This window comes from Podarcis cretensis (genome assembly GCF_951804945.1).
Source record: "Podarcis cretensis genome assembly, chromosome: 11".
NCBI classification, from domain to species: Eukaryota; Metazoa; Chordata; class Lepidosauria; order Squamata; family Lacertidae; genus Podarcis; species Podarcis cretensis.
The window spans coordinates 43,261,295-43,287,155 of record NC_137180.1 but is presented as its reverse complement, the minus strand read 5'-3'; the positions used below and the strand labels follow the sequence as shown (position 1 = coordinate 43,287,155).

Below are 25,861 nucleotides of genomic sequence, written 5' to 3'. Positions count from 1 at the left end.
CACAAGTGGTTCCAAGCTGGAAACCAAACTGCAGCATTAGCACACACTGGCGTGTAAGCAGCACACGAGCAAAGGTCATTGCAGAGATTGGCAATCAGGCCGGGGAGCAGAGCCAGAGAGAACATGGCTGAGCAATGAAACTCCTGGCTGACTCCAGCTGCCTGCTGAATGCTGGCCCCCACCCAGGCTTCCCAGCACAGCTCAGTTCCCTGGCTCCAAAGGACTCCCTGGCTGCCTAGTTTGATAGGGCCCTAGCCATACCCCAGCTTCTTTTTCTGAAAACCTCCAGAATTACATTTTGAGTTATTCAAGTATATAAGACTCAGGAGAAGATTTTACACACACACACACACACACACACACACAGAGAGAGAGAGAGAGTGCATTCCATTCCTGCTATTTTTTTCCTACTTGTCAAACCCCAGGATTTCTTCATTTCCCACTGCCCCAGCTCTCCTTCCACACCACTTGAAATGTTCTTCCTCACCCTATTCATCATGCTCTTCCTCTTTTCCAATAAACCTCTAACCTACCGCTCAATTTTCGTTAATCCTCTCCTCTCTCCTCTTCCTTTATATTCCTCTCCTATTTACATTCCTCCTGTAAATGTTAATGATACATATTATTCTATAATATACAGCATTTTATTTCAACTACACACACACACACACACACACACACACACACACGGACTGTAATAAAACCTCCAAGTAGTTTGCAAGAGATATTAAATTATCATTTTAAAACAAGTAATTTAAAAGATTTAAAAGATTAAATTAAAATAAAATAAAATTCACAGTAAAAAATTACAACACGTCAACATGTATATGTCTGGAGAGGCTTGCCTGATCAAAAATGTTTTAAGCAGGTGCTGAAAAAAGGTGTCTGCCTAGTGTCAATAGCTAAGGAAGTTTCAAAATGGTGCTGCTCCCACACTATAAGATCAATTTCTTACAACTGCAGAAGTCATTTTATGTGGCACATGTGGCCCCTGAAACAGTGCCAGGTCCGCAGATCAAAGCAGTCAATAAGGTGATCCTGCAAGTAAATTGGTCCCCAGCTGTTAAGGGCCTGTGGGTTAGGTAGGACAACTGTAGCATAGTGTGCCCAATTTCCAGAAGGATACCATGGTACTGAAATCTGCAGAGAGATCAAGAAGCTGAAGCAGCAGCAGCTAGGCAACACACACCCTGTCTCACTCTCAGTCCCACGGCCAGGCCTGAAGATGGATTGGAATGGATTTAAATAAAAAGTTATTTGAGAATGGGTTACTGTGCCCAGACTATCTCAGTCCAACAGCAACCATAGTTGGGGATAAGCATGCCTTGCCATTTATGACACAAGGGTTTCAGTCAAAAGGTGGAATCTAGCCCCCAGGATATGCATGTTATTTCAGGCATAATGCAACCCTGTCAAGAACACTTAATTCCTGGACCCAGGATAACACAGCATCTGTATTATCAGGATTCAGTTTTGAATTTAGACACCCACGTCCAACTCATTGCAATGACCAGACACTGGACCAGAATGTGCATGACCTCACCCGATTAAGATGACAAGAAATAGAGCAGGGTGTCATCAGTATAGTGGCAGCACCCAATATCCTACCAAATTTGGTAGCATATATGCGTGCCTGACAATTGTGACAGTTATTAACCTACCATTTCACTTCTGAGAACCAAGAGATAATCTATACCACTTTAACCATCCATGACACCCAGAACAGGACACTGTAAGATACAGCAACTGACATTACCACTTGATTTACCGTAATCAAGTTACTCACTGTAACCTCAAGTCTGCATGGGTAAGTTATTAAATTTGTTGTAATATAATCCTTTGGAATCTCAGTGTTTCATCCTGCAAAAAGTTAAGTACATGCATCTAAGAGGATAGTTTTGAGGTATGTGGCATAAAAGCCTTCCAAAATGCTAGAATCCCTGTGAAACTGTCAGCAAACATTTGTTACTGAAGAGTTAGCTGTGAAGTAGGAGAGTCCATAATTCACCATGTTGGCTACCCCTAGTGTAGACAAAACTGAACTAGATGAACCAACTGCCTGACTCAGTATAAGGTAGATTCCTGTGTCCTTATGTGAAGGAACTGACATATTTTAATGAAGGGTTTTTTGGGGGGAGGGGGCAGCAGGGGAAAGGAAAGGAAGGGGAAATGTCATTGGCACAGGCCGAATTCCATTGTGCAAATGGGCTGACACATTTAAATGTCACCCAGTGATTTTTTTGTTTGTTTCTTAGGAAGCACGTGCAACAAGATAAATAAGAAAAAAGTAGGGTAAATTTCAACTAGTGCCCCCTCACACAGAGCTCTTTTGTTTGCCAGCTGACTATTCATGGTAAAAACAAGTACACAAGGTCAAGTCTAGTGCTGCTGCTCCGCCTTTCTTCAGTGTTATAGTTACTATGCTGAGAAGTTGGATCAGCAAGGAATGCTCATCTTAATATACCTGACCTTTCTACAAAAGAACTGGGGCATATCATTTTCCACTATGAAAACGTATACAATTGGCAATACAAATCCCATATTAAATCCTAAAAATATTTTAAAGTGTATGTAGCACGTACGCCAGAGTTATTTTAGCTTCCTTCCAGTTTTGATGTTAGCACTCTAACCTCACCTACAAATAGAAAAGTTTTCCCCTGGTTAAACTTTTGTTGCTCTACCTCCTGTAATAACTTAAAAGACACATTATGAACAGATGGGCACCTTATGCTAAAAATATATGTTTATACCTGCATTTGCTTATGGCCATTTCACACATGACCCTTCCCTGCCATGGGTACAGAGAAAAAAGGGGGAAAGAAAGAAAAAGCACAGCCATCATGCACCACCAGTCCAAATGGGTGTATTGTGCTATGGCTAAAATAAGTGGCTGTTTTAGTGGTGCACCCTTATTAGTGATTTCAGCCATTTAAATATTTTAGTAAATTAACTATTTGGTGCTTTAATCTGAATATATGTTATATGCTGCCTCTCCTCCTGGAAAGCGACTTTGAGAAAACTAATGGCTTCTCTGAAATATAAGGCAGTATACGATTTAACAAATATTACCACACATTGCTTTAACATTGCCTTTCTCCAATTTGAAAGTACAGCACATGCCCTATTAAAAAGTAACAAACCAAAATACTTTTTTTAAAAAAAAGTCAAGGCTATCAGTATTGTGGAAGATCCATTGAAGAGAGGCAAATATACAGTTCATCCAACCATTGTTGGATTCAGCCATCTGCTCTTACTGTTAGAAAGAAAGCAACTATAGTGCCACTTTGAATGACAAATTATTTTTTATTATATTGAGATATACACCGGATGAGAAACCAGCTTAATGGAACCTTTCGTGGGGGAACAGGGAGTTAAATGCAGCTTGTGCTAGACAACTTGTTCTGAATCTGAAGGTAGCAACACAGTTATTTTTCTTTAGATCAGGTAAACTGCAACCCTGGGAAAATGTTATTAACATGTAATCTATTTATATTTTACTGACACATTTGTTGAAGGCTGATTTCAAAATAACCTTACTTTGCTCCCTAGACGCTTTTTTTTTTTTTTTAGTTTAAAAATACCAAGTGCCCTTCCTTAGGCCAGACAAAGGCAATTTAAATTTAGATGTGCATATTTATGTGCAGTTGTGGGAATCGCTCTTTCAGTAAGGTTTAAAGTTGTATGTTAATTGCAGTAAGACAGCTCACATTAGCTCACAGCGACTTAAAAAAAAATATAGACCAATGATTTGAGTAAAATGAAAACTGACACCAACATTTAGTTGGTGTTATATGGACATATAAAAACAGCTTCTTACTTTAAGTAACAATTTTAAGATATTCTGGCCACTCAACGAGCTCATAAAGCTGCTGCTGAAACAGCACAAGCAAACAGCCCAAATAAAACTTCTCACTTTTACAGAGCAATCCAGCTTCTCCCATAGGAATCGTAACTCTGGACACAATCCAGCCAGTTAAGCACTCTCCACATTGATTTCAGTGAACAAGAATTAAAAATGTGGTTGTAATCCTATGCACTTTCTAGAGAGTAAATTCTACTGAACAGGACTTAAGTGTTGGCCAAAGATGATTCAGACTATGCTGCAAATCTATCCTATTAACAGAAAACTGGACTTTAACTTAACTTAACTTTCGTTGGATAGTGCTCTTTGAGGGAAACAGCTTTGAAAGTTGCATTAGGGACAAACTCAACTGTAAATAATGTGTAAATACAATCTTATAAAACACACATACACCACTTATGAACCAGAGTCCGTGAAGACCTAATGCAATCATTAAAATGCCAGCATCTGTTAAGTTTCATTTACCTGGACATCTGTGGGCATATCTACATGTTCACGGTAGCAGAGTGCCAGTGCTGGTCTTGGATATTTTGGCATCTGTTGCAAAACGTTAAAATCACACTTGCAAAGCCCTTAGCACCTTTCAATGAGCTTCTCACCAACAACAGATGTCAACCAGCTCTTGTTCACAGGACTTTAATGGGGAGCCAAGTCTAGAGGGGTGGAGGAGTAGAAGTATGTGGCACTGCAAAAACCCAGGTGCTTTGCTGTTTCCCCCCGCCTCCCATGTTTATGTGAAGCAACACAGGACAGACACTTCTAAAATTAACAGCTGCTGAGACTCACAGCAGCAAGTCACATATTTGTCTTAATTGGCATGGTATTTCAATTGCTAGCTGTGCACCTGTACTGCTTTCAATATAAGTAAGATTTAGTCAAGATGCTCAGAATGGATGTGGCACCCACATGGAAAGAATCCCCATTGCTTTCCCCCTTACACTTGGAAACCACCCATTTCCCCCATTTTGTTATTATTAAATGTTTATATATTACAAATAATGCTATGAACAATAGAAAAATCAAACAAAATGCAGATATAAGGTAATTGGATACACAAATATAACATCAAACAAAATTTACAGAACTGTATATGTGAATATTATCTCATTATTTATAAATGCTATTTTAGGTCACAGAAATATAAACACCTTATTGGAACATGAGTAATAAAAGTTGTTTATGTATACTGTCAGCAAATATTCCTATATGTCCCCTACTGGAGTAGAGGAAACACAGACTCAGTTTTTCCCATTAATTTATAATATTTTTGCCTGCCTTTTCCTTAACCTTCTCAAATTTCTCTATTTGTCCATATAACCCAGGGAACAATGCTACACACAAAAACACACACACACACACACACACACACACACAAAACAACAACTGTGCACGATACTTTTGCTATTATTGATCTTGGCTAGGGGAGGGGCAAAAGGTAGAATAATTTGAGGGGGGAAAGGAGAAAGAAAAAAAAACCCACAGCTCACTTCCTTCAGATAGTCAACCTATATATAGCAGGCACATGTTCTGAAGGGGACTCAAAGCAGTTACCACCACCATGGGGCTTTTCTTGGTTTTGTCCTTCTCGGCGACTTATTTTCTCTTCAAAATTCAGACTGGTAAGTTAGTTCTACATCTGTTTTGTCTTCCCTCAGCAACACATTCAGTGTAAGGAAAACAGGGCTGGCTTCAGATTCATGGGATTTCTGATATCCCTCAATACCTGCATTCTACAAGACTTACCTCCCTCTTGTCAAGTTTGCAAAACCTGGCTGTCCAGCCATTCCCTATTTGAAGGAGTTACCACTGACAGATAATGGCAAGTAGGTAGAACCTGTGCTGCTGTTAAAAGATTTCAAATTCAGGCAGATAAGCTGCCATGTCAGTAAGTTCAGAACATGCATTGAAAGGGGCAAATATGGCCACATAAAGTGTTGCGGCAGAGGCAATTCTACTGCAAACAGTGTGCTCCAAAAAGGGATGTCATGGCAGCTAGGCGAGAGCTAGGCAAGCCATGGATCCAGCTTCTGGAGAAGGGCTGATTTGGGCACCTCTGCATGGAGCTAGTACAGCAAAATAATAATAATAAAAAAAAAATTGCAGAAGCTGTCCACCTTACACTGTGGCTGGCAGGAAGTACCTTGAAGCCACTAGTTAAGACTGCTCTGCCAAAGCAAAACTTTATTTTGCTTCTCTACATAATTTATATCCCACACTTGCAGCAGAAATGTATGTTTCCAGGGCAGCTAATGAAGTAGCATAATAAATGTGCAATACTTTTGAAAAATAAAATAAAGGATACAAAGGAAAACAGGAAGAGTCCATTCAATTAGACTGCAAACTCATAATTAATCTAAATTAAAATTTAGCAGTTCTTAAAGCCTAGGAAAATGGAATTTTTTTGCCAGGCACCTGCATTAAATTGACTATAATAAATTCAAGACAGAAGGGACAGAGCTACTTCCAATTGCTGGGGGATGGGTGTTATCTGAAAAACCTACCCTGCAAGAAGAAAATAAGCACATCGGGCAGAGAGGTTTTAGCCTAGCACTACCTCTGTCATGCTAGCTTTCTACTTGCAGGGAGCTTTTGAAGTACAGTATGTCAGAGGGATTTAAAAAATGTGATCACCTCTTCCATCTGAAATGTTACAGATTATCCACTTTTCCCCACTTCATTCTGCTGCATCTGTAAAGCTAGACAAAAAGAGAACGAGAAAACAAGCAGACTGAAAAAGGTTTAAGCATATATAAATTCCTTGTAAACTATTGCTATTTAGGTACTTACTATTTACTAAATCTTTGTTATTTTAATGGGACTTGGGCCCACCCAACATTTTGTTTATAGCATCTGGAAAGTATAACACCACAGAAAAGAATTATCAGTTCTATGTCAATGTTCTATTTTCAATCATATGGCCAAAGTCCCATGTTGTTGGGATGAAAAATAAAACCCTTTTCCATGCTGGGGTTTTTACTCAAGAGAAGATCCATTGAAATTAATGGCAATTAACTTCAGTCACTTAATCCCAATGGGTCTACTCTGAGTAACAGTTGGTTGACTACAATTGTGGGTCTCCCAATCCCACAGGAGTGATTACTTCTGGGCCGCTGCATGGATGTGATGCAGGCTCATAAACGTTGCAGGCTATCTGTCATCAACTTTTGTGGGAACAGCATTTAAATGTTTGCATGCCCATGCAATCACACCATTGCAGTTTTGAGCAGCGACTATGCCAAAAGTGTTTGAATTAGGCTTCAGGAGCATTAACTGATGTCCTAATATCCAGCATGCCATTGAATCAACATAAAATTCCATTGATGTGCCTATCAGCATGTGCTTTAACACAATTACATTAACCTTTAATCTGAAGCACAGCATATATAACACAATTTGATTAGTGTGTCTTATTTCTACTTAGGTCAATCTACAGATATAATTGGGGGCAAAGAATCAGTTCCACACTCAAGACCTTATATGGCTGCCCTCATTATACGTGTTGAAGGTAACACATCCTTATGCGGAGGTACTTTGATTAAAAGGAACTGGGTGTTAACAGCAGCTCATTGTTTTCCGTAAGTATAGAGAAGTATGTCTATTCTTCAAAGTTCTTCCTGGTATAGTTTTGCATGGCCCTTTAGGCAAGCCCTTTAGTTGTTATTCTGTCAGGTCACAGCCTTTGCCTCCTAGTGTGAGCTGCTAGTAGTAGCTGCCTGCTGTAAGATCCAAGAAAATGAGAATGGCAAAAAAATCCAGTAGATCAGGGTTGGGCAACTTGTGGTATTCAGGACTAGATATTGCAGGTCTCCAACTTTCATCAGCCTCAGCCAGCATGGCCAGTATAGTCAGTAATGATGGGAGTTGTAATCCAGCAACATCCAAAAAGCCACAGGTCGTTAGCCACTCTGCAGTAAATCATGGATTCGTGACTTAAGTGCAATGTGATATTGCAGTGCGGGTTGAAAATCTGGGTAACATTTCATTTTGTGGTCCCAAGTTCAAAGCAGTGCAGATTATTATGAAGTTAACACTTTTACAAAGGACACACAATTGCATGTCACTTGACTACTTAGTATTTGTGGCTGTTTCACAAAGGCATGCACATAAATTTGATTTTCCAGTGCTTGAAAGATTAACGTGATCACTCATAGCTCAATGTGTACGCTTTATCTGTGATGTTTAATCTGTAATGGCTCACATCACATGTGCAAGTCAACACTTCATTATGATGGAAGATGAAGATGATTCCAGTAGAAATGTGACACACACACCCAGCTTGGTTACTGTGCTAGTCAATATACTGAAACCTGTAGGTAATTTACTGGTACAAAGCTGTGGCAGCTATTTTACAAGAGAAGTGGTGAAGATGTTTTATCAGCCAGCAAACTCCTGCAAATAACTTTTCCAGAGTTCCTCAAGCTTGATTTCAAGGATGGGGGAACAGAACCTTTTATGGACCCAAGTTCATAGTGTTAAAACAGTGGAGAAGATTTAATGAACTACTGTATAAAAATATAGAGTGAATGTAGCTGTTTTTAACTTCTAGAAGTCTTAACTTGATAGGTGTAGAGCAATGTTTCCAAACGGGGGCCCCAGGATATTCCAAGAGGGCCCCAGATGAAAAATCTTTTTGGGTCAATTCAAAGGCCAAAGCTATTCAATGAAGGAGTCAGATGCACCTCTGTTTGAGGGGGAATTCCACAGCTTAGGGCAGTGGTTTTCAACCAGTGTGCTGTGGCATCCTGGGGTGCCTTGAATGATGGCCATGGGTGCTGTGGGCAACACTGGCTTCTGTCCCTCTTTCCTTCCCTTCCTCCTCTGATGCCCTCTTGCATCCCTGCCTCCCAAAGGCTTGCACAGCTGATCATTGCAGCAGCCCTGGCTACAAGCTCCCCCAGTGAATGATGCCTGTGGGGCTGGCCAGGGAGCGCTTCCCAGGCCCCTATGGGGCAGTGTCAGGAGGCAGCTACCTTTGGGGCAGGGGGCAGCAGCTAAGAGACCAGGGGCGGCAACTGTGGCTGCCCAGAGGACTCCCAAGGAGAGGGGAGGAGGAGGCTGAGGAAACACTCCACAAGGGAGTGTGTTTGGAAAAAGATGAGAGGCTGCCAGCTCTGCAGGCAAGGGTGACATAACTGGGCTCCTGAGCCCCACAGGGATGCCGAAGAAAGAATGTAGTTGGTCAAGGGAGCCATGTACTCAAAAAGGTTGAAAACCTCTGGCTTAGGGTCTCCTACAAAGAATACCATCTTTTGGGCTGCCATCCGCTGAACTTCCATGGGCAGCAGCACTACTAAGAGGAATCTCTGCTGATCTTAACAGCCAAGGGCATCTGTTGGGAAAGAGGCAGTCTTTCAGATATTACGACGTCTTCCGTATCAGGAAACAGACACTGGCTTTCCATTCATACCTTTCTGTGCAATGCCCAGTAGACTTTGGCTTCTCAACCACACAGTAAACAATGGGGTATTATATCCTGTACTATTTATATAGACGATTAAGTTCAAAATGGATTAAAAAAACAGCAAAATCTTACACGTTTATTCAGAAGGGCCATTGTGTCTAGTGGGACTTACTCCTAAGTAAGTATGTTTCAGACTGCAGCCTAAGTATGCAGTATGCAGAGTGTGAAATGTACTGTATGACAACACAGACTCAAGAATATTGTGAAAGGCAAAGGAGAGTGCAAAACAAATATTAATGCACTTGCTAGAAGCAAATGTTGACCAAATCTTTATTTTTTTTTTATCTTTTCAGAAAAGAAAGAAAAAAATCAATTCCACAAGCAATAGTTTTTCTTGGTGCTCATTCACTAACTGGAAAAAAACAACAACGCATTAAAATTATTGGAAGATATGGTCACCCACAATATAATGAAAAGACGTTGGAAAATGATATTATGCTTTTGAAGGTACTTTTAAATGGAATGTGAATATTCTGGGGGCAAAAAATTAATTTTATACTTATCTTTCTAAATATCTTTCTTGTCAAGTGAATTGGATGCCTTAAATTTTAAATAGGCAACAGTGTAATCAATGCACATGTCTACTCAGGGGTAAGCCCCACAGAGTTCAATGGGAAACATAATACAGCCTTAGTTGGTTATTCAACTAGAAAGCATAGGAAAGTGTTAGTGTTATTCTTTGGCAAAATTAGTGATCGTCATCTGGCTGTTCTTATTCAGCCTGCTTAGTTATATGAGTTTTCCTGGGAGACTTGCCAAAGCCTGAGCTTAAGCAACTTCTACAAGAAGCATAAAGCAGAGCTTCCTCCTTAGTCTCAATATTGCCCTTGTAGAAGTCAGCAATAAGGATGGATCCAAAAATAGAATTAGTTGGCTCTGCTTGTCATTGGCTCCACCTACTGTTGGTCTCCCAGCCCTCAGCTCTACCAAGCCCAATGGGCGCCACTGACATCTCATTAGAGACTGATGACTGGTTTCTCCTGCAGATTTTTTTTTTAAGTAGCTGAAGGCTGAATCATTTAGATAACTCATTATCATATGGTATAATAGTAATATTGTGCAGGTGCAGGTGTGTAGTTAAGCAGGTAGGGATTTCTGATCTTGGAACTGCTAATTCCTGATTCTTTGATCATCTGTAGTAACGCTGTTTGTCACTGAATCATTAGGAGAAACAAATGTTGTACATTATATTACAAATATGTTATAGGTCTTACAATGTACTATAAAATAAAAGGAAGTCTAAAATGAGATTATTCAATTGTGCTCTGTTTATAAGTACTATTTCCTTTTATGATTCCTTTAAGATGGAGAAAAGTGCGAAGATTGACCGACATGTCAAATGCATTGAGCTTCCTAGCACTTCCAATGATGTTGAGGCAGGAACACAGTGTCTAGTAGCTGGGTGGGGAATTACTGATAACAAAAGCAGGAATATATCTACTATGCTTCGTGAAGTTAATGTCACTGTTATTCAGAGAAGTGTCTGCAATGATGAGAATCACTATAAGCATTCGATGTATGTGACAAGTAACATGTTGTGTGCAGGAGATGACAAGGGGGGAAAAGATGCTTGTGTGGTAAGAGTGTTTTTATTTACCCATTCTGTCTTCCTTAAGAAAGCTATCAACTGATTAAAGAACTTAACCATCTACCTATCTACTGTTTGACAGATAAATAAATTTGTATTTAATCAAAGTCACATGTGTGTCTATGAGATATTGAAAGAAGTGTACAATAAACTGCAGTGCAATCCACATGTTTACACGGAAATAGGTTCCAATATATTATGAGATGCTTACTTGTAGGAATGTATATTTAGGGTTGCAATTCTAAAAGTTAATGAACAAAAACTCGTGAATAGGAGGAAAGCAAAAAGCAGATCCCTACTCAAGAATTTCCAAACTAAATTTGAAGTTAGGCAAACAGTTTTGATTAAATATGCATGTGATTATTATGTCCTGCTGCACCCCTATCCACACTTACTAAGAGCCAGCCACACTAAATTCAGTGGAACACACTTCAAGGCAAATATGGACATGATTATGTTGGATTACATTTTTTTACTTATAACCGTTTCATAGAAGTCTTCTCATTTGTTTCAGACATTAAAAAATGTGAATGTTGAATGCATCACTACATATAACATTATGCTGAACTGAACTACTCTTTTAGACTCAATAAATGCAAGAGCTGGATTTTTCAAAATGGTAACATGTCTCCGTTTAATCTTTTTCCAGGGTGACTCTGGTGGCCCTTTGATATGCAATGGGAAGCAAAGAGGCATTGTCTCCTTTGGTGCTAAATCAGAATGTGGAAATCAACGCTACCCTGGTATCTATACTCTTCTCACAGAGGACTATCTTGCCTGGATAAGAGAAATCACAGAACCTTTTACAGGTTGAGCACTTGGTTTTATGATTCTCTTTCCAGATACTCATTAATTAAACCTCTCCTTTTTCTTTCTTTTTAAAAAGAGAATGTGATTTAGTTTATGCTAATCTCTGTAGCTGTAGTGAGTGCCCTATATGTAACTGATTTAAAGTGATGAGGAACCTGTGGGTGTTGATGGACTACAAATTCCATCTTCTGTGAACTGGCCCTGACGGCTGGGGCTAATGAGAGTTGGAAGCCAATAGCATTTGGTTCACATCCCCTATTGTACACTGCAAAGCTGCTTCCTTCATGTGTAAGAATGCCATTTGGATCTCATGTGTTTTTATAAAGCTGGGGGAAATGTGTTTTTCCACTACAGAGGAAACTACTTACACAGTAAGCATGGATGAATGTGAAAGAACCCTCTCCTCAAATGGCCACCACGAAAATTTTGCAAAGAAGTTGGGACATGTCTCCTATTGTACAGGAGCTGATGTCTGGGTATTCATTAAGAATTAACTGCATAGTTACTTACAGTGCAATGGTAAACATAGCTACTTCATAAATGTCTTTGTACAAGATGGCAGCCTAGCCTTTGGTTTAGGATTGGCGTTGGCAAAAACAGTGTTGTTAAGCCTTTAACTGCTGACTTCCTGTGGTAAACCTGAGGTTGCCCAGGGATGGGGGTGGAGAACAATGAATGCACTCTAATTTTGTTTTCTGCCCGTACATCCCTTCTCCACAATAGCAGCCATTATGTGACTGGGGCACACAACACTCAAAATATATAACCACTAGTCCAAAAAAGACCCAATATAATTATCTCCCAAATTAGATAAGATTGAAGGTGACATAGAGCTTTTCCAGTTTTGACAAATCACCTTTTAAGCTGCTGTTAATAGGTGAGCTATCAGTTCAAAGTCTTCCTCTGGTATGATGCCCTTAAAATATAAAATATTGCTACAAAAGGTCCCTTAGAAAGACAAGATTCTAAAGGCTCATTACGTCTCTCAGTTCAGATTCCCTGAAAGTCCTAATTATAACACACTCACATCAAATGAAATATATACAGGCAGCGTGCATCCAACTGACACACAACCACCAATGTGTGGGTCCTTTTGGACCCAGAAGAGGGCAGAACGGGACAGAATGTACTGGGGGCGTAACAGGGCAGAATGAGATTATGCGTGTGGGGGCCAGGAACGGAACCCCTGCACAAAATGGTTGCAGCCAGTATGCATTAGGTGCAGCAGTGGACTCTGGGCTTTCAAACTTCACCAGTGGTATTCAGCACACACCCCACCACTTGCCTTCTGTTCCAAGTCATTCTTGCAGTGCCCTCAAAACTTGGTGCCATGTGCAGGCAAACCAGTCATGCTCCCTTCAGTGTGTTTGTGTGTGTGTGTGTGAGAGAGATATCCTTAAAATTCAGACAGAGAGTTAAGTCAAAGAATATTCTTCCAAATCCAAACTCAATTTTCTAATGGCACATGAGTACACATACCTTTCTAATCATATAGTTCCGCTAATTTAATTATATGTCTAACCTGAAGAAAACATTTAACACAATGATAAGTTTTTACTACTTAAATGCCTTGGCTGCTGGCTGGGGTTTAACAGGAAACCAACAGTTCCCACAAGCACAGCTATCCTGCAGGTTGCCAGCCCCCTACTGATGTGCTGCCACCATTTCAATTCAGTTTTATACCATGAAACCCTTGCCTGTTTTAGAATGAACTTCATTTTACTGGCAAGCACAACAGCCAATATTTATTATTAAAAATTATGTTGATCTTTATTTACTAAGACATTACAGTTGTTGACTACAGCCTCCTAAGGATCCAGAGACTTGTGGACTGCAAAGCCTTACCTAATGTAAACCAATCTTTTAAGTTAAGTCTATTGCTTTCAATAGGCCAACTTTAACTAATGGTGGAAATCTCCCATACAGTTGGAATGCACCTCAAAGATCATATACCCCCTTTGTTAATGCAAAAAACTGCTGCAAAGCATCACTCATAGGTGGCTTTCCAGCCTCTGCTTAAAAATTGCTAATGAAAGAGTAGACACCACCTTCTGCTTTAGTCTTCCTGAGGCTTAGTAAAAATCCCATTTCTACTCATTTGAGCCTGCTAAAGAAAAAAAAAGTTCCACAATCTACATGACACCTCTTCAAACACTTAAATATGGCTATCATATCATTTGGCTATCATATCACCTCCTAATTGTCCAGGTTTAATATAACCAACTCCATTCTAGTTTCAAGAACTGTAATCCAAAGAAGTACTTTTGGCACAAATCTTCTGCCCAAACTTCTGTCCTCTCATTTTTCAAACTTGTTTTGCCACATGGCACTAGGAGTGTGGAGGACAACAGTGCTGGTCTACAAATGACTCAAAATGTTCTCTTGGATACATGAAAACATCTGCATGATTCTTCAGTGTCCTTCATCAGGATCTGTAACAGCTTATCCTATACTTACCTGTGCCCTCCTGCTCTTGATGATGTCATTACATCAAAAGGGACCACTTATGACCAAAATACTGATGCAAGCCTTAATAATGTTACAGGATTTGCTTCCCACTCTTTGTACAGCTGAGAGTGCTGCATCACTGAAATCTTAATATGTGGACTAACAGCAACTACAGCAGCTTGTAATTATTTGAAATCAATTAACATAATGAATTCAGGAAAATGCGTTTTTCGTTCATGGAAGCACTTACCTCAGCAATACATTCTGCGTGCTGACAGTAGACAAATATGAGTTCATAAACTGAGCTATACTTCAAGTACATCATCACCACAAAACTCACTTCTGCTGGGATCAGTACCCCACTTAGAAAGTAGTTAGAATTTCCACTTCTGCCAGGAAATTTCATCATACAAGTCTTCATGCCAAAATATCTTAAATTAACAGACTCACCTCGCCTCATTAATCTTTGCTTTGTTTCCAAGGCATTTGAAGTTTTCAATGTAACCAGCACTGCAGTTGATCCGTGGCCAATCTGGTACACATATGTCCAGAAAGTGAGGCCTCAATCTACCTATAGAGTATTTGGCAATGTCCGTAAGAGACTGGCTAATAGCTGCGCCAAAAATGAATGTCCCAATGGCTTTGTAAAGAGCGGCAATATAGTTGTTCCGCACAAATGAATTGGAGTGCAAGTGGTTGTAATACACAGAAAGTGCCTCTCCTATGATTATCTGAAATAGAAAAAAAGAAACCAGAAAGACATGAGTTAAAGAAACACCATTAAAATGTTATATCTGATATAAAAGTTGCTCCGTACATGGGTAAATATGGCGGGGTTTCTTAGTTCATTTTATTGATTTTCAGGATAGGTAAATCTGATTTTTGACTATGTGAATTTTAAGTAATAATAAAAAGAACAATCAATTTCTGGAAATCATTTGGATGTCTCAAATGGCTGAGCCAAAAATCACTGAAGTAAACAGGAACCTCTGTTTTTCCCTCATTTGATTATGAAGCAAAGGTTTAATGAATGAATGGAAGGCAACCCTTCACCTTTTTTTCCAGCGATAACAACCTTTCCCACACTACTTCACAAAAGACCCAGTAGTAGCACCACAGCACACAGCACATTTTATTCCTCATCAAGTTTCCACTCATTCTTAACCTTCCACTCAAAAGAAATAGTTTCTTTGCCAAGAACGTGATCATTCTGGAAACTCAGGAACCAAGTTAAAGGGTTAGATGAGAGCACAGTTGCCAGGGTTGCTAAAGGCCAGATTTTAACATGGGAACCTCCCATGTTTCAGCAAAATGGAATATTTTGAAAGAGCATCCTTCCTCCAGGATGTGAAGCTTTACTGAAACAATAATAAAAGTGCTAGATTTGGAAATCTACAGGAAGATACAGCTTTGTAACTTGACTGTTATGGGGGAGGTGATGTTCAAATTTAAGCAAGTTGGTTGCATGAGAAGCATTCATGCTTGTTGTTTCATAACTGGGACTAATTTTAGTTTCTCCTCTTAAAATAGAAGTCTGTGCACAAGAGAATAGGAAACAATTCTAAACAGTAGTTGGTCCACAAGCAAGGTTAGAGAATCACAAGAGTGGGTAATTTACAGTTAAGGCAGGGATGGGGAAACTGTGGGAATTCAACTGCAATTCCCAACAGCCCCAGCCAGTTTAGCCAATGTCAGAGATTATGTGAATTGGAGGCTAACAACATGGACTATAAGTACCTGACTGAAGTTAAGGTGGTTAGAAGATTTTCCCCTTAATGAAAATCTCTAGCCAAGGCTAAATGACAAAAATCTACTTCTACAAAAATGAATACAATTCCTACTGTGGCAATGTTGGATATGCACATTGGTTAGCCATCCATCACTAACATATCAATATGCTGCAAGTGAATCAGTAGGGCATCATATACAATAGGATCACGAATGTTTACTAGGCCTTTAAGATATCCAAAAGCTTGCAGACAGCATATGATTAAATAAATATTTAGGAGCCTGAAACAGAATATAGGAAACAGTGGGTTATACACCAACATCCAGAATGTTGTCCACATAGCACCTCTGTCCCACAGAATTTGATTTTAAGTATCAGGGGACACCACCACCGCCCAAGAATAGCATTTATTGCATTTATAAGGGCATAAACTGGAAGATATGTTTTCCATTTGTACTTAAATCTCTGTGGATTCTAGCGTTAATAAGAAGCCTTTCCACAAAACCCAATGGCTAAAAGATCTCTCCGAATTCACATTCAGTCATCAACATGGAGCATCCTACAGACCTTACATGTGTAACTAGGACCTGGATGAATACCATAGGCTCTGTAAAGGCAGGGCTATTCACCAGTTTTGCTTTCCTTTCTTTCGGAGGGGTGGGTGAGCAATGGAAGCACTTATTCCAGGCCTCATACAAGAAGGTAACCACAACAACACTGAGAAAAACTGACTGGTGCAGTGAGAAAGCAGCCCCTCAGGCCTCCCAGAGTCTTTACAAAATAGTCAGGATCAGCATTCTCAGTGATAAATTTATGCAAAACATGGTGTGATATGCTATGTAACATGCCAGACAACCCACCTGAGAACAGTTATATATTTGAGCACGGCTGCTTTCTGTGCTTCCATCAGCCACACAGGGTAACTCATTTGTATACAGACCTTCCAGTAACATGCATACCAGTCATCAGAGACAGAATTCTTGGAAGCTGGTTTAGGAGGTGCCCTAGGACATTTGCTCCAAGAAATTCCAATGTGATCTTGGGTGATGCCTCCTCTCAAACTGATGACATACAATGACCTCACTGACTTTAATGCAGCTGGCAAGGTGCTTGACCTGAGATTGGTTTCAGGTGCTTGGTCACATTTATTGGGTGTTGCTTGGTTACCACCTTGAGAGAGTTTCAGGGCAGGTGCTTATCTAATTGTTAACACCAGAGCCACTCCATTGTTTTGTAGTGTATAAACATTTAATTTCAATGTAATTATGCAGACTTATGACAAGAGTTAAATCTCTACCCTTCCACATACTGTGGACACCAATAGCTATTTTCAAATCTTAGGGGGCTTCTGAGCTTTGCCTCCTTACCAGGCAGATTCCCTAATATATTTGGCTCATACCCTGATGCAGTTCAGGTAAGTTAGTGGATTTAAGGAAGCTAAAGTCATGGGCTGAAAACAAATGTCAAACCAGCAAATATTTGCTTGGTAAGGGCACATACCATGGTACTGGTACATTTCTCAACACAAAGTGTATTAATGTCACTTTTGTTAAAGGAAAAAGGGGGTAGTCAGAGATCTAGCTTTTCTAAAACAAATCCTAGTAAACAAAGTGGTACCTCAAGTTACAAATGCCTCAGGTTACAAACACCGAAAACCCGAAAGTAATTGCTTCCATTTTTGAACGCGCCTTGGAAGTTGAACAGCTTCCGAGGCACATTTCTCAATTTTCTCCATTGAAATTGCCAACCATTTCGGAAGTCAAATGGTCTTCCGGAATAGATTATGTTTGCCAACCAAGGTTCCACTGTATTTTTGCTGTCTCAGGGACTGGATGGCACCCTTGCAAGTTCCATATACAGAAAATAACCAGTGGTTGTTGAATTTTACTCCAACAGTGATGATGATACTTGAGTGCAGCAGGTTAGCTTAGGCAACAGAAGACAATGAATGTGGCCCACACACCTGTCCTCCAACATCTCACCGCCACTCCCTGCCACCCCAGGCAGTTGCCTCACTCACCCAATGGTAAGGTCAGCCCCAATGGCAAGCCTAATTATACTGGACTTAAAAGGCAACAAGTTATACTAATGATAATGGTGACTCTACAGAATTGGAGCCTCAGTTCTTAAAAGCTTTAAGATGCCAGGTGCCTTAATGTTTTCATGTTCTCAGTTTTTAATAGCAGGCTGTAAGATACCGGTTGCCAACTTTTTGTGCCAGTAAGCCCATTTGGAATTTTGATAAAGTGTCCTGGGCACCATTAAGAAAATGGCTGCTGAAGGGACATCACATAGGACAAAACAGCTGGTGGTATGTAATAAAATGTGGACATGTTTAAAAAGACATGTTCAATGCAGGAGAGACTGAGCAAGCACAAACAGGAACTGAATTCACAGTCATGCATTGTAAAGTGTTTGGGAGATATTTACGAAGACCTTTTGCAGGCATCACAGAAGGTACTGGCGAGCACACTGGCATTTGTAGGCATTACGTTGGCAACGTCTGCTACAGGGATTATGTGAATAATAATAATAATTTATTATTTATACCCCGCCCATCTGGCTGGGTTTCCCCAGCCACTCTGAGCGGCTTCCAACAGAATATTAAAATGCAATAGTCTATTGAATACTGAAAGCTTCCTTAAACAGGGCTGCCTTCAGATGTCTTCTAAAAATGTGGTAGTTGTTTTTCTCTTTGACATCTGGTGGGAGGGCGTTCCACAGGGTGGGTGCCACTACCGAGAAGGCCCTCTTCCTGGTTCAACATTGAGCTCGACATTGAGCTCTAACCCGTGTCCGGTCAGATTCAGAATGAGTTATCCGCCACCAGCGCTCTAGCCATCTCAGCAATTGTTTCATTGCCCTCAGATCTGTGGAAAACCATGGGGTTGTCCAGGCTCCATGCAATCGGAGAGACCGCTTCAGAGCCAAACAGTCAATAGCCCTGATTAACTCCACATTCCAGCAGGCCACTAGGGAATCAGCTGAAAGGCCATCAACATGGGATAAAGCATCCCCTACCACTCTCTGGAAACCATTTGGATCCATTAAGTGGCGGGGGCAGACCATCCAAATCAGTCCCACCTCCCTGCAGAGGGGAAGGGTCACGGAGAAATCCACTTGCACCAGGAAGTGATCTGACCATGGCACTTCTTTAGTTTCGCTTTTACTTAGTGTCAGATCACCAACATCCATAGAGGTGAACACCAGGTCCAAGGCATGTCCGCGGCTATGAGTTGGGCCAGACCTATTCAGGGACAGCCCCATGGAGGCCATAATTTCCACAAAGTCCCGAGCGGCCCCTTGTAAGGTCGTGTCGGCATGGATGTTAAAATCCCCTAGGACAACCAAACTAGGTGTCTCCAGGAGAACATCCGCCACAACCTGAAGCAGCTCGGGCAGGGAATCCTTGGTGCAGCGGGGAGGTCGGTACACCAAAAGGAATCCTGTACTGCCCCTATTGCCCAACTTTCAGAACATGCACTCAGAGAACTGGGTCTTCTCGATAGGATGCCTGGTGCAAACTAATGACTTCCTAAGAATCACTGCAACCCCCCCTCCCCGCCCACAAGGCCTGGCTTGTTGTGCGTTAAGAGAAACCTGGTGGACAAGCAGTGGCAAAGACAGGCCCATCTGCTTCATCCAACCAAGTCTCTGTTACACATGCCAGGTCAAGTCCTCCATCCACAATCAAGTCATGTATGGCAGTGGACTTATGAATCATTGATCTGGCATTGCACAGCAGCACCTTCAGGTCATGTGGGTATCTCTTGCTGATTCCAGTATCCGTCTGGTCAAGACCAGACCCACAGGCAGGGATAGTCCTCAAACAATGACTAAACCTGCCTGTGAAGTATACGCAAGCCCTAGCAGTTGTATCATTCATTCTAGAATACCTGAAAGATGCAGCCAATTGAATGAGTCAAAGCTACCTCATATTGTAACCAGAACAGAATTGGTGTAATATAATCCAAACGCTTGGCTCCCACATTCTGTGCTATTTCCAAACAGTATTCAAGAGTTCATTGCAGCAATCTAGCCTGGGCATAACCAAGACGTGTCACTGCGGCTAAATCCATGGATTTGACAGGTGCAGCAGTAAGCTTGTAAGAAGTACTTCTGGCCACCAATGTCACCTGTACTTTCTTAAATAGAAGGCAGTGAGTCTGGGAGAAGTCCCAGGTGGTGTACTTGACTCTTCAGGGGGAGTGTAGCTCTATCCAGAACCAGCTGCACACCTCCATCCAAAAATGATTTTGGCTATTATTTGCTTGGCTCTGTTGTTATAGTGCTTTATGCAGGTGTTTTAGGTTTTTAATTTTTCACCGGCTCTGAAATTGCTTGTAATGAAGAGCTGGATAGAATATTCTCTCTCTGGGTTTTCAACCTCCAACACATGTGGATCGAAGCAAGTCATCAGGGCGTGACACATTTCAAGCTTCATTATTTTTTTCAAAAAAAGGCTAGAAATCCATCAGGTTTGTTTCTTTAATTGTCTAGCATAAGCAAGAAATAACCAGACACTGCCTTTACTCTTGATCATTCCCATGGAGCACTGAGGATCATCCTTGGCTGAAAAGTGTTGAAACTGCTTTTAGAACAGGGAGCATTAAAAATAACTAGAGACACTGGAAGGAAATGAGTTCTCTGAACAAAGAAGGCTGCAGACAAGTTTATTTTTGCTTGAACTGAGGGGCAGGGAGAGAGAGGGAGAGAGAAAAATAAGAATTACAAACTCACCTTCTCATCTGTGTTGCAACCAAGCTAGCAATTTGTCTAAATAGCAACTTTGACTCTACTTTTACAAGTTAGCACTGACTGCTCAGTACACCTGAGCAAATGACCACATTCTAGCTAACTATAGCACAATCAATTTCCCAGTAAAGGAAAAACTTCACTAGAAATAGCTTGGTCTATAGCAAACATATATGGCATGTAAAAAATGTGATAAGATGTCCATTTTTTTTTTAAAAGGCAACCATGAGGACCCTCATGAATTGCTCGGGAGGGCGTGTTTAACCCTTCCTCTATGCCATTTTTCCTGAAATAAAATCACACGAACAATATTAGCTTTACAGGGATGTAGAGAACACTAGTTGAAGTGCTATCCCTGCATTTTTTCATCTGCAGTGGGAACAGCAGCTTTGGGTAGTGATTTAGATCAGGAAAGCAGGCTGTCAACAGAAGGCTTGACACCCCCAGCCGTGGGCAAACTGGCCTTTTGAGTGGGGGGGCGGGACGGACCTGTGGGAGAGCATACAAGGTAAATCCATACCATGTAAAATTGAGGTGCCCCAGAAAGAAGGCACCTACAGTGGTACCTCGGGTTAAGTACTTAATTCGTTCCGGAGGTCCGTTCTTAACCTGAAACTGTTCTTAACCTGAAGCACCACTTTAGCTAATGGGGCCTCCTGCTGCTGCCGCGCCAGTGGAGCACGATTTCTGTTCTCATCTTGAAGCAAAGTTCTTAACCCGAGGTACTATTTCTGGGTTAGCAGATTCTGTAACCTGAAGCATATGGAACCCAAGGTACCACTGTATATCATCTAGGTTCCTGCAGAAAGTGCACCTTATCTTAATTGTCTTATTGCTCTGTAGCCCTGGGCAAGGCAGAGAGAATCAAACTGCCTAAGGCAGTGGTGGCCAAACTTGGGTCTCCGTTTTTGGACTACAAACTCCCATTATCCCTAGATAACAGGACCAGTAGTTAGGGGTGGTGGGAATTGTAGTTGTAAAACAGTTGGAGGGCCAAGTTTGGCCACCACTGGCCTAAGGGCACCATCTAACAGCCTAAAACTGTCTTTTGGGGGCCATTAGGGGGCTTAAACTACAGTGGTATCTCGGGTTACAGACACTTCAGGTTACAGACTCTGCTAACCCAGAAATAGTACCTTGAGTTAAGAAGTTTGCTTCAGGATGAGAACAGAAATCGCGTGGCAGCAGGAGGCCCCATTAGCTAAAGTGGTGCTTCAGGTTAAGAACGGACCACTGGAACGAATTAAGTTCTTAACTCAAGGTACCACTGTATTCTCCTCATGCCTGTGTGGAGCCATAGGAAGATAGGTTGGGATGGATATATTAGTTAATGGAAATGTTATGGAATTAGGGTGGACGGCTACATAGATAAAAAATGTTTGTATCAAGTTCAAGACTACCAATCAAATATTAAATAAAGAGCAAAATATTCAAGGTTCATTTTTGTTCTCTTTAGTTGGATCCAGTTTTAACATGTTCTTATCATGAGGCTGTTTTTGTTTCCCCAGATGTCCCAGAACTTTAGAACTTCCTCCCTTACCCATGCTTTGAAAATACAGCAGGATTACAGTATCCTATTTCAGCTGGCTTTTAAGAGCAAGCAGTGGGTCCTGATTTTCAATTCTTCCATTTGGAGTCTAAAGTAGATAGTGTATGTATCTATATGTGAGAGGGTGCTTAAATATTGCATTAGCTGCTCTGAGGTTTTAGAATGGAGCAGGCTTTACATGCAAATGAGTAAGATAAAAAGCATTAATAAACATTGTTTTTCAATGTCTGAAGATGAATGTCAATCCACCTTAACATTAGGCAATTTTTTCTAAATAAATGCTTAGCCATGGAGCGATGTCATTACAGTATTATTGCTCAGTTTCGCTTTCACTAGGAATTGTAACTTCTTTCTTCCAGGTCAGGAAGCGTGCTCTCTTTTGACATCATGTTATCCAATAGCAAACAAGGTATGACAACTTTTCAAAATGCAATGTAATTGAGGAAAATGAGCTGTAAACTTACAACAATTAAATCCAAGGGAACAATTATCCCCGCTAATAATTCATATGAAATGGTGTCTTCTTTGTAAGGATACTGGATGGATTCATCATTACAGAACACTCCTCGTTTGAAGGGAGTATTCCTCGCAGTCAGAATTGCAAAAGGCAAGCCAACTAGCAAAAAGAATAAGATAATTATTTTACACAGGGTATTTCAAAAAGGTTTAACCCCAAGCACTTTCCATCCAGAGCAGTAAGCAAGAGCGTGAAGGAGACATGCAGCAAATAGTACCACTTCACCTTTACATGCTGATTTAATGGATGCATTAAAGGCTTTTAGCAGAATAATTTTTTTACAAAGGGAACAGGAAGAGCTTTCCAGCATCTCTCCACCCACACAAGTGTGGCAAGTGCACATTCAATTTGTAAAATTTGTGCTCTTCAAGATAGTTTTATGGCAACTCCAGTGCCCTCAGTGTTAGCTTGTTGCCCATAAGCAGACCAGATTTGCAACTTCATCCCAAGACAGCTTTTCTACACAGGGTCACTTGTGAAATGGAATGATAAGTGATGCCAAAGCAGGAGGAGACAATGTAGAGGAACCTGGTATAACTTGGTCACTGCTTGTTCTGTAAAGCATCCAGCATTATCGCTGACTTCTGCCTCAAACTCTGCCTTCTACACACTCACCTTATATGAAATATCTTCATCATAAGCATCCATAAATATCCATCAATGAAAATAAAGCAGAATTTCTAAGCCTAAGCTAGAATACATTTTAATTTATTTTTAGTTGAGGCAGGCTCAAGACTGTCAAATGATGTAAGTAATGTAAGTAAGCAAACTCAGGTTTAAATCCAAACAACAGATCAGAAGACAATGATTGTAGGAATGATAAGCAAAAGAGATGTAGGAATGAAAAGGACACACAGGCTTCAACTCCTTCTAGTCCCTTAATCTTATAAACTTTGGGATGCTCTATACTTCATTGCTGCAGCTGGAATCTGAGGGAGGGGTAGTGACGAGAAGCACATTCTGACCTGCTCATCCTACAGATACTACCTCAGAGGTGGTATAATTTGCCATGAAGCTGGCAGGTAAGACCACATAGTCAGTCAGTTATGTACATCTAGGCTTGCAACTTATTTCTAGATGAATGTAATGCGATGAGATTGGATAAAATCAGTGCTTTTTGGGGGGGGGGGTGCAGGAGTACACATAGCCCTAAACATTTTTTGAATCTAAGTTTGGCCTCATTGAGGGGCAGTATTTCAATATGAGTAGGGAAATGAGAGTACCCCTAAACTTTTTTTTAGAAAAAAAATCACTGGACAAAACTAATTCCAGAATTGGGAATGTTATGAGCAAATTAACATGTAAAGTTAGCAAACCTAAAGAACAGGAGATATACTGCAAGAAAAAGTGGCAGGAGTTCAGCTTATCAGCAAACTACAAGGAATCATGGTGTTCAGCATGAACACCAAAATTAAATCTGCTAACAACTACACTTGTATTTTTCTTAGATAATAAAAAAATGACAAAATCTGAAAATGGTGGACACTTAACTATAGAAGCCAGTTAATAACATAAACATTACTTCAAAGACATAACCCCATGGAACATTCTGCTTTACTGGAATCCAAGACTACAGAGTTCCACTTATGATCCTTAAAATTTTGTTTGCACAAACATCAGGAAAACATTGGTTCATTGACCATGCAAGTAACCCAAATATTAGAATGTGCCGATTATGATACACATGTCCAAAAAGTAAATTTTTTGTAGAGAAGTAGGTGTCGTTCCATAATTAAGTGTCAGATCAGCCCTCAGAAAACCTCAACTGCAAAATTCTATGGTGGTCAGAAATATATAGGGATTAATATATGTCCTTTCAGGAATGCTGGAGGTTGTGGCTCCTATTCAACAGGACTTTTTAAACACCTCAGTAAAGAGGGTAGGGTAAATTGACAAAAAAAGTCCTAATTAGTAGCTGAAACCTATTTTGTTCATCAACAAAAAAATAAACATTAAAAGGTTGCCAATGAAGGAAATCTGCCAAATATCAACTGTCCCTAGCAAACAAAGTACAGAGCTCAAATGTAAACAGATAAAACAATGAGCCGAGGTACATATATGTATTCTACAACAAAAATCTCTGCCATGGAAGCCTAACACTTTTAATCTACTTTAATCATTATATCAGGGAATCTTCCCATTTATAATGCTACTGGAGGATAGAGAGACAAATAGGCACAGAAGACTAAACCTGCTGCCTCCCTTGCACACACCACTATATCAATCATAGCAGTTCAGCCAACAATGTACAGAGATTTCAAAACTGTTCCATGTTTCTTAAGATTATAATTTTTCTACACTTTTATAAAACTAAAACAGTCTCAGAAAGACAGCTCCATGCTGCATGCCAAACTCTGTGTGGTATGGCATGCACAAAGTCCAAGCAGTAAGTAAACTTCACTAACACAAATAGGAGCTCTGCAAATTTACATTGAGGAGCTTCGCAGTCTAAGAACCGTCTGCTCTTTTTGCTGTTATCTCTTTCTTGTCTCCTGTCATAATCTGCATATTTCAACTGAACGCCCAAGAACTTGGGAACAAGGTCATTTGTTTCTAATTTTTCCAGGCATAGTCACACAGTTTTTAATCAGTATGCCTTTAAAAAAGATTTGCACATTTCCAGTTCTAATCTAACACTGAAAATATTCCAGCATGGTACCAAATCTTCTAATAACTGTTATTTTACCCATGTTCCCTCTGTCCAAAATGCTGAAAGCTGGTCTGCCAATGAGGATGGGCAGAATTAATCAATCTACCCAGAGTAGAAATTTGTCAGTAACTTCTCAACAGCCATTTCCCAGGAAGACCTTATGGAAGAACAAGGAGTTAGATGAGACTCTCCTCTCAGCTGAGACCAGCCTCTGTTCTTCTCTTCCTCAAAATGCCTAAATTCAAGCCAATGCATGACATGGCAACATCCTATCAGACACTGTCCCACCAGTCAATGAGACAGAGCAAGACACACAATGTCAAATCACATCCGATTTTTATTTATTTATGGAATTTATATAGTGTCCTATACTCGCAGGTCTCAGGGTGGTTCACAGTGTAAAATCAGAATCTAAAATCACAAAATAAATAATCCTATCACATATGTTAATTCTATGTTGATAGATTTAGACATTATGAAGAACAGAAGGAA

General features: G+C 40.4%; 2 protein-coding genes across 3 annotated transcripts in view; one reads left to right on the top strand and one right to left on the bottom strand.

Annotated features, from left to right (window-relative positions):
* PLPP1 (phospholipid phosphatase 1) overlaps window positions 1-25,861 on the bottom strand; it is an 86,827-nt gene that overhangs the window by 28,247 nt on the left and 32,719 nt on the right. The window contains exons 2-3 of one of the 2 annotated variants that reach the window (XM_079995102.1): window positions 22,667-22,818; window positions 14,620-14,900 (exon numbers count right to left, since the gene is read on the bottom strand). In XM_079995102.1, coding sequence (XP_079851228.1) covers window positions 14,620-14,900; window positions 22,667-22,818 — 433 coding nt within the window. The remainder of the gene's footprint in view (window positions 1-14,619; window positions 14,901-22,666; window positions 22,819-25,861) is intronic. The other variant, XM_079995101.1, reaches the window with a different exon arrangement.
* LOC307226350 (granzyme A-like) lies at window positions 836-22,659 on the top strand. The gene is made up of 6 exons (XM_079995116.1): window positions 836-1,807; window positions 7,284-7,437; window positions 9,617-9,770; window positions 10,628-10,900; window positions 11,561-11,720; window positions 22,162-22,659. The coding sequence occupies exons 1-6, from the start codon at window positions 1,804-1,806 to the stop codon at window positions 22,176-22,178; spliced, it is 762 nt and encodes a 253-aa protein (XP_079851242.1). The 5' UTR covers window positions 836-1,803; the 3' UTR covers window positions 22,179-22,659.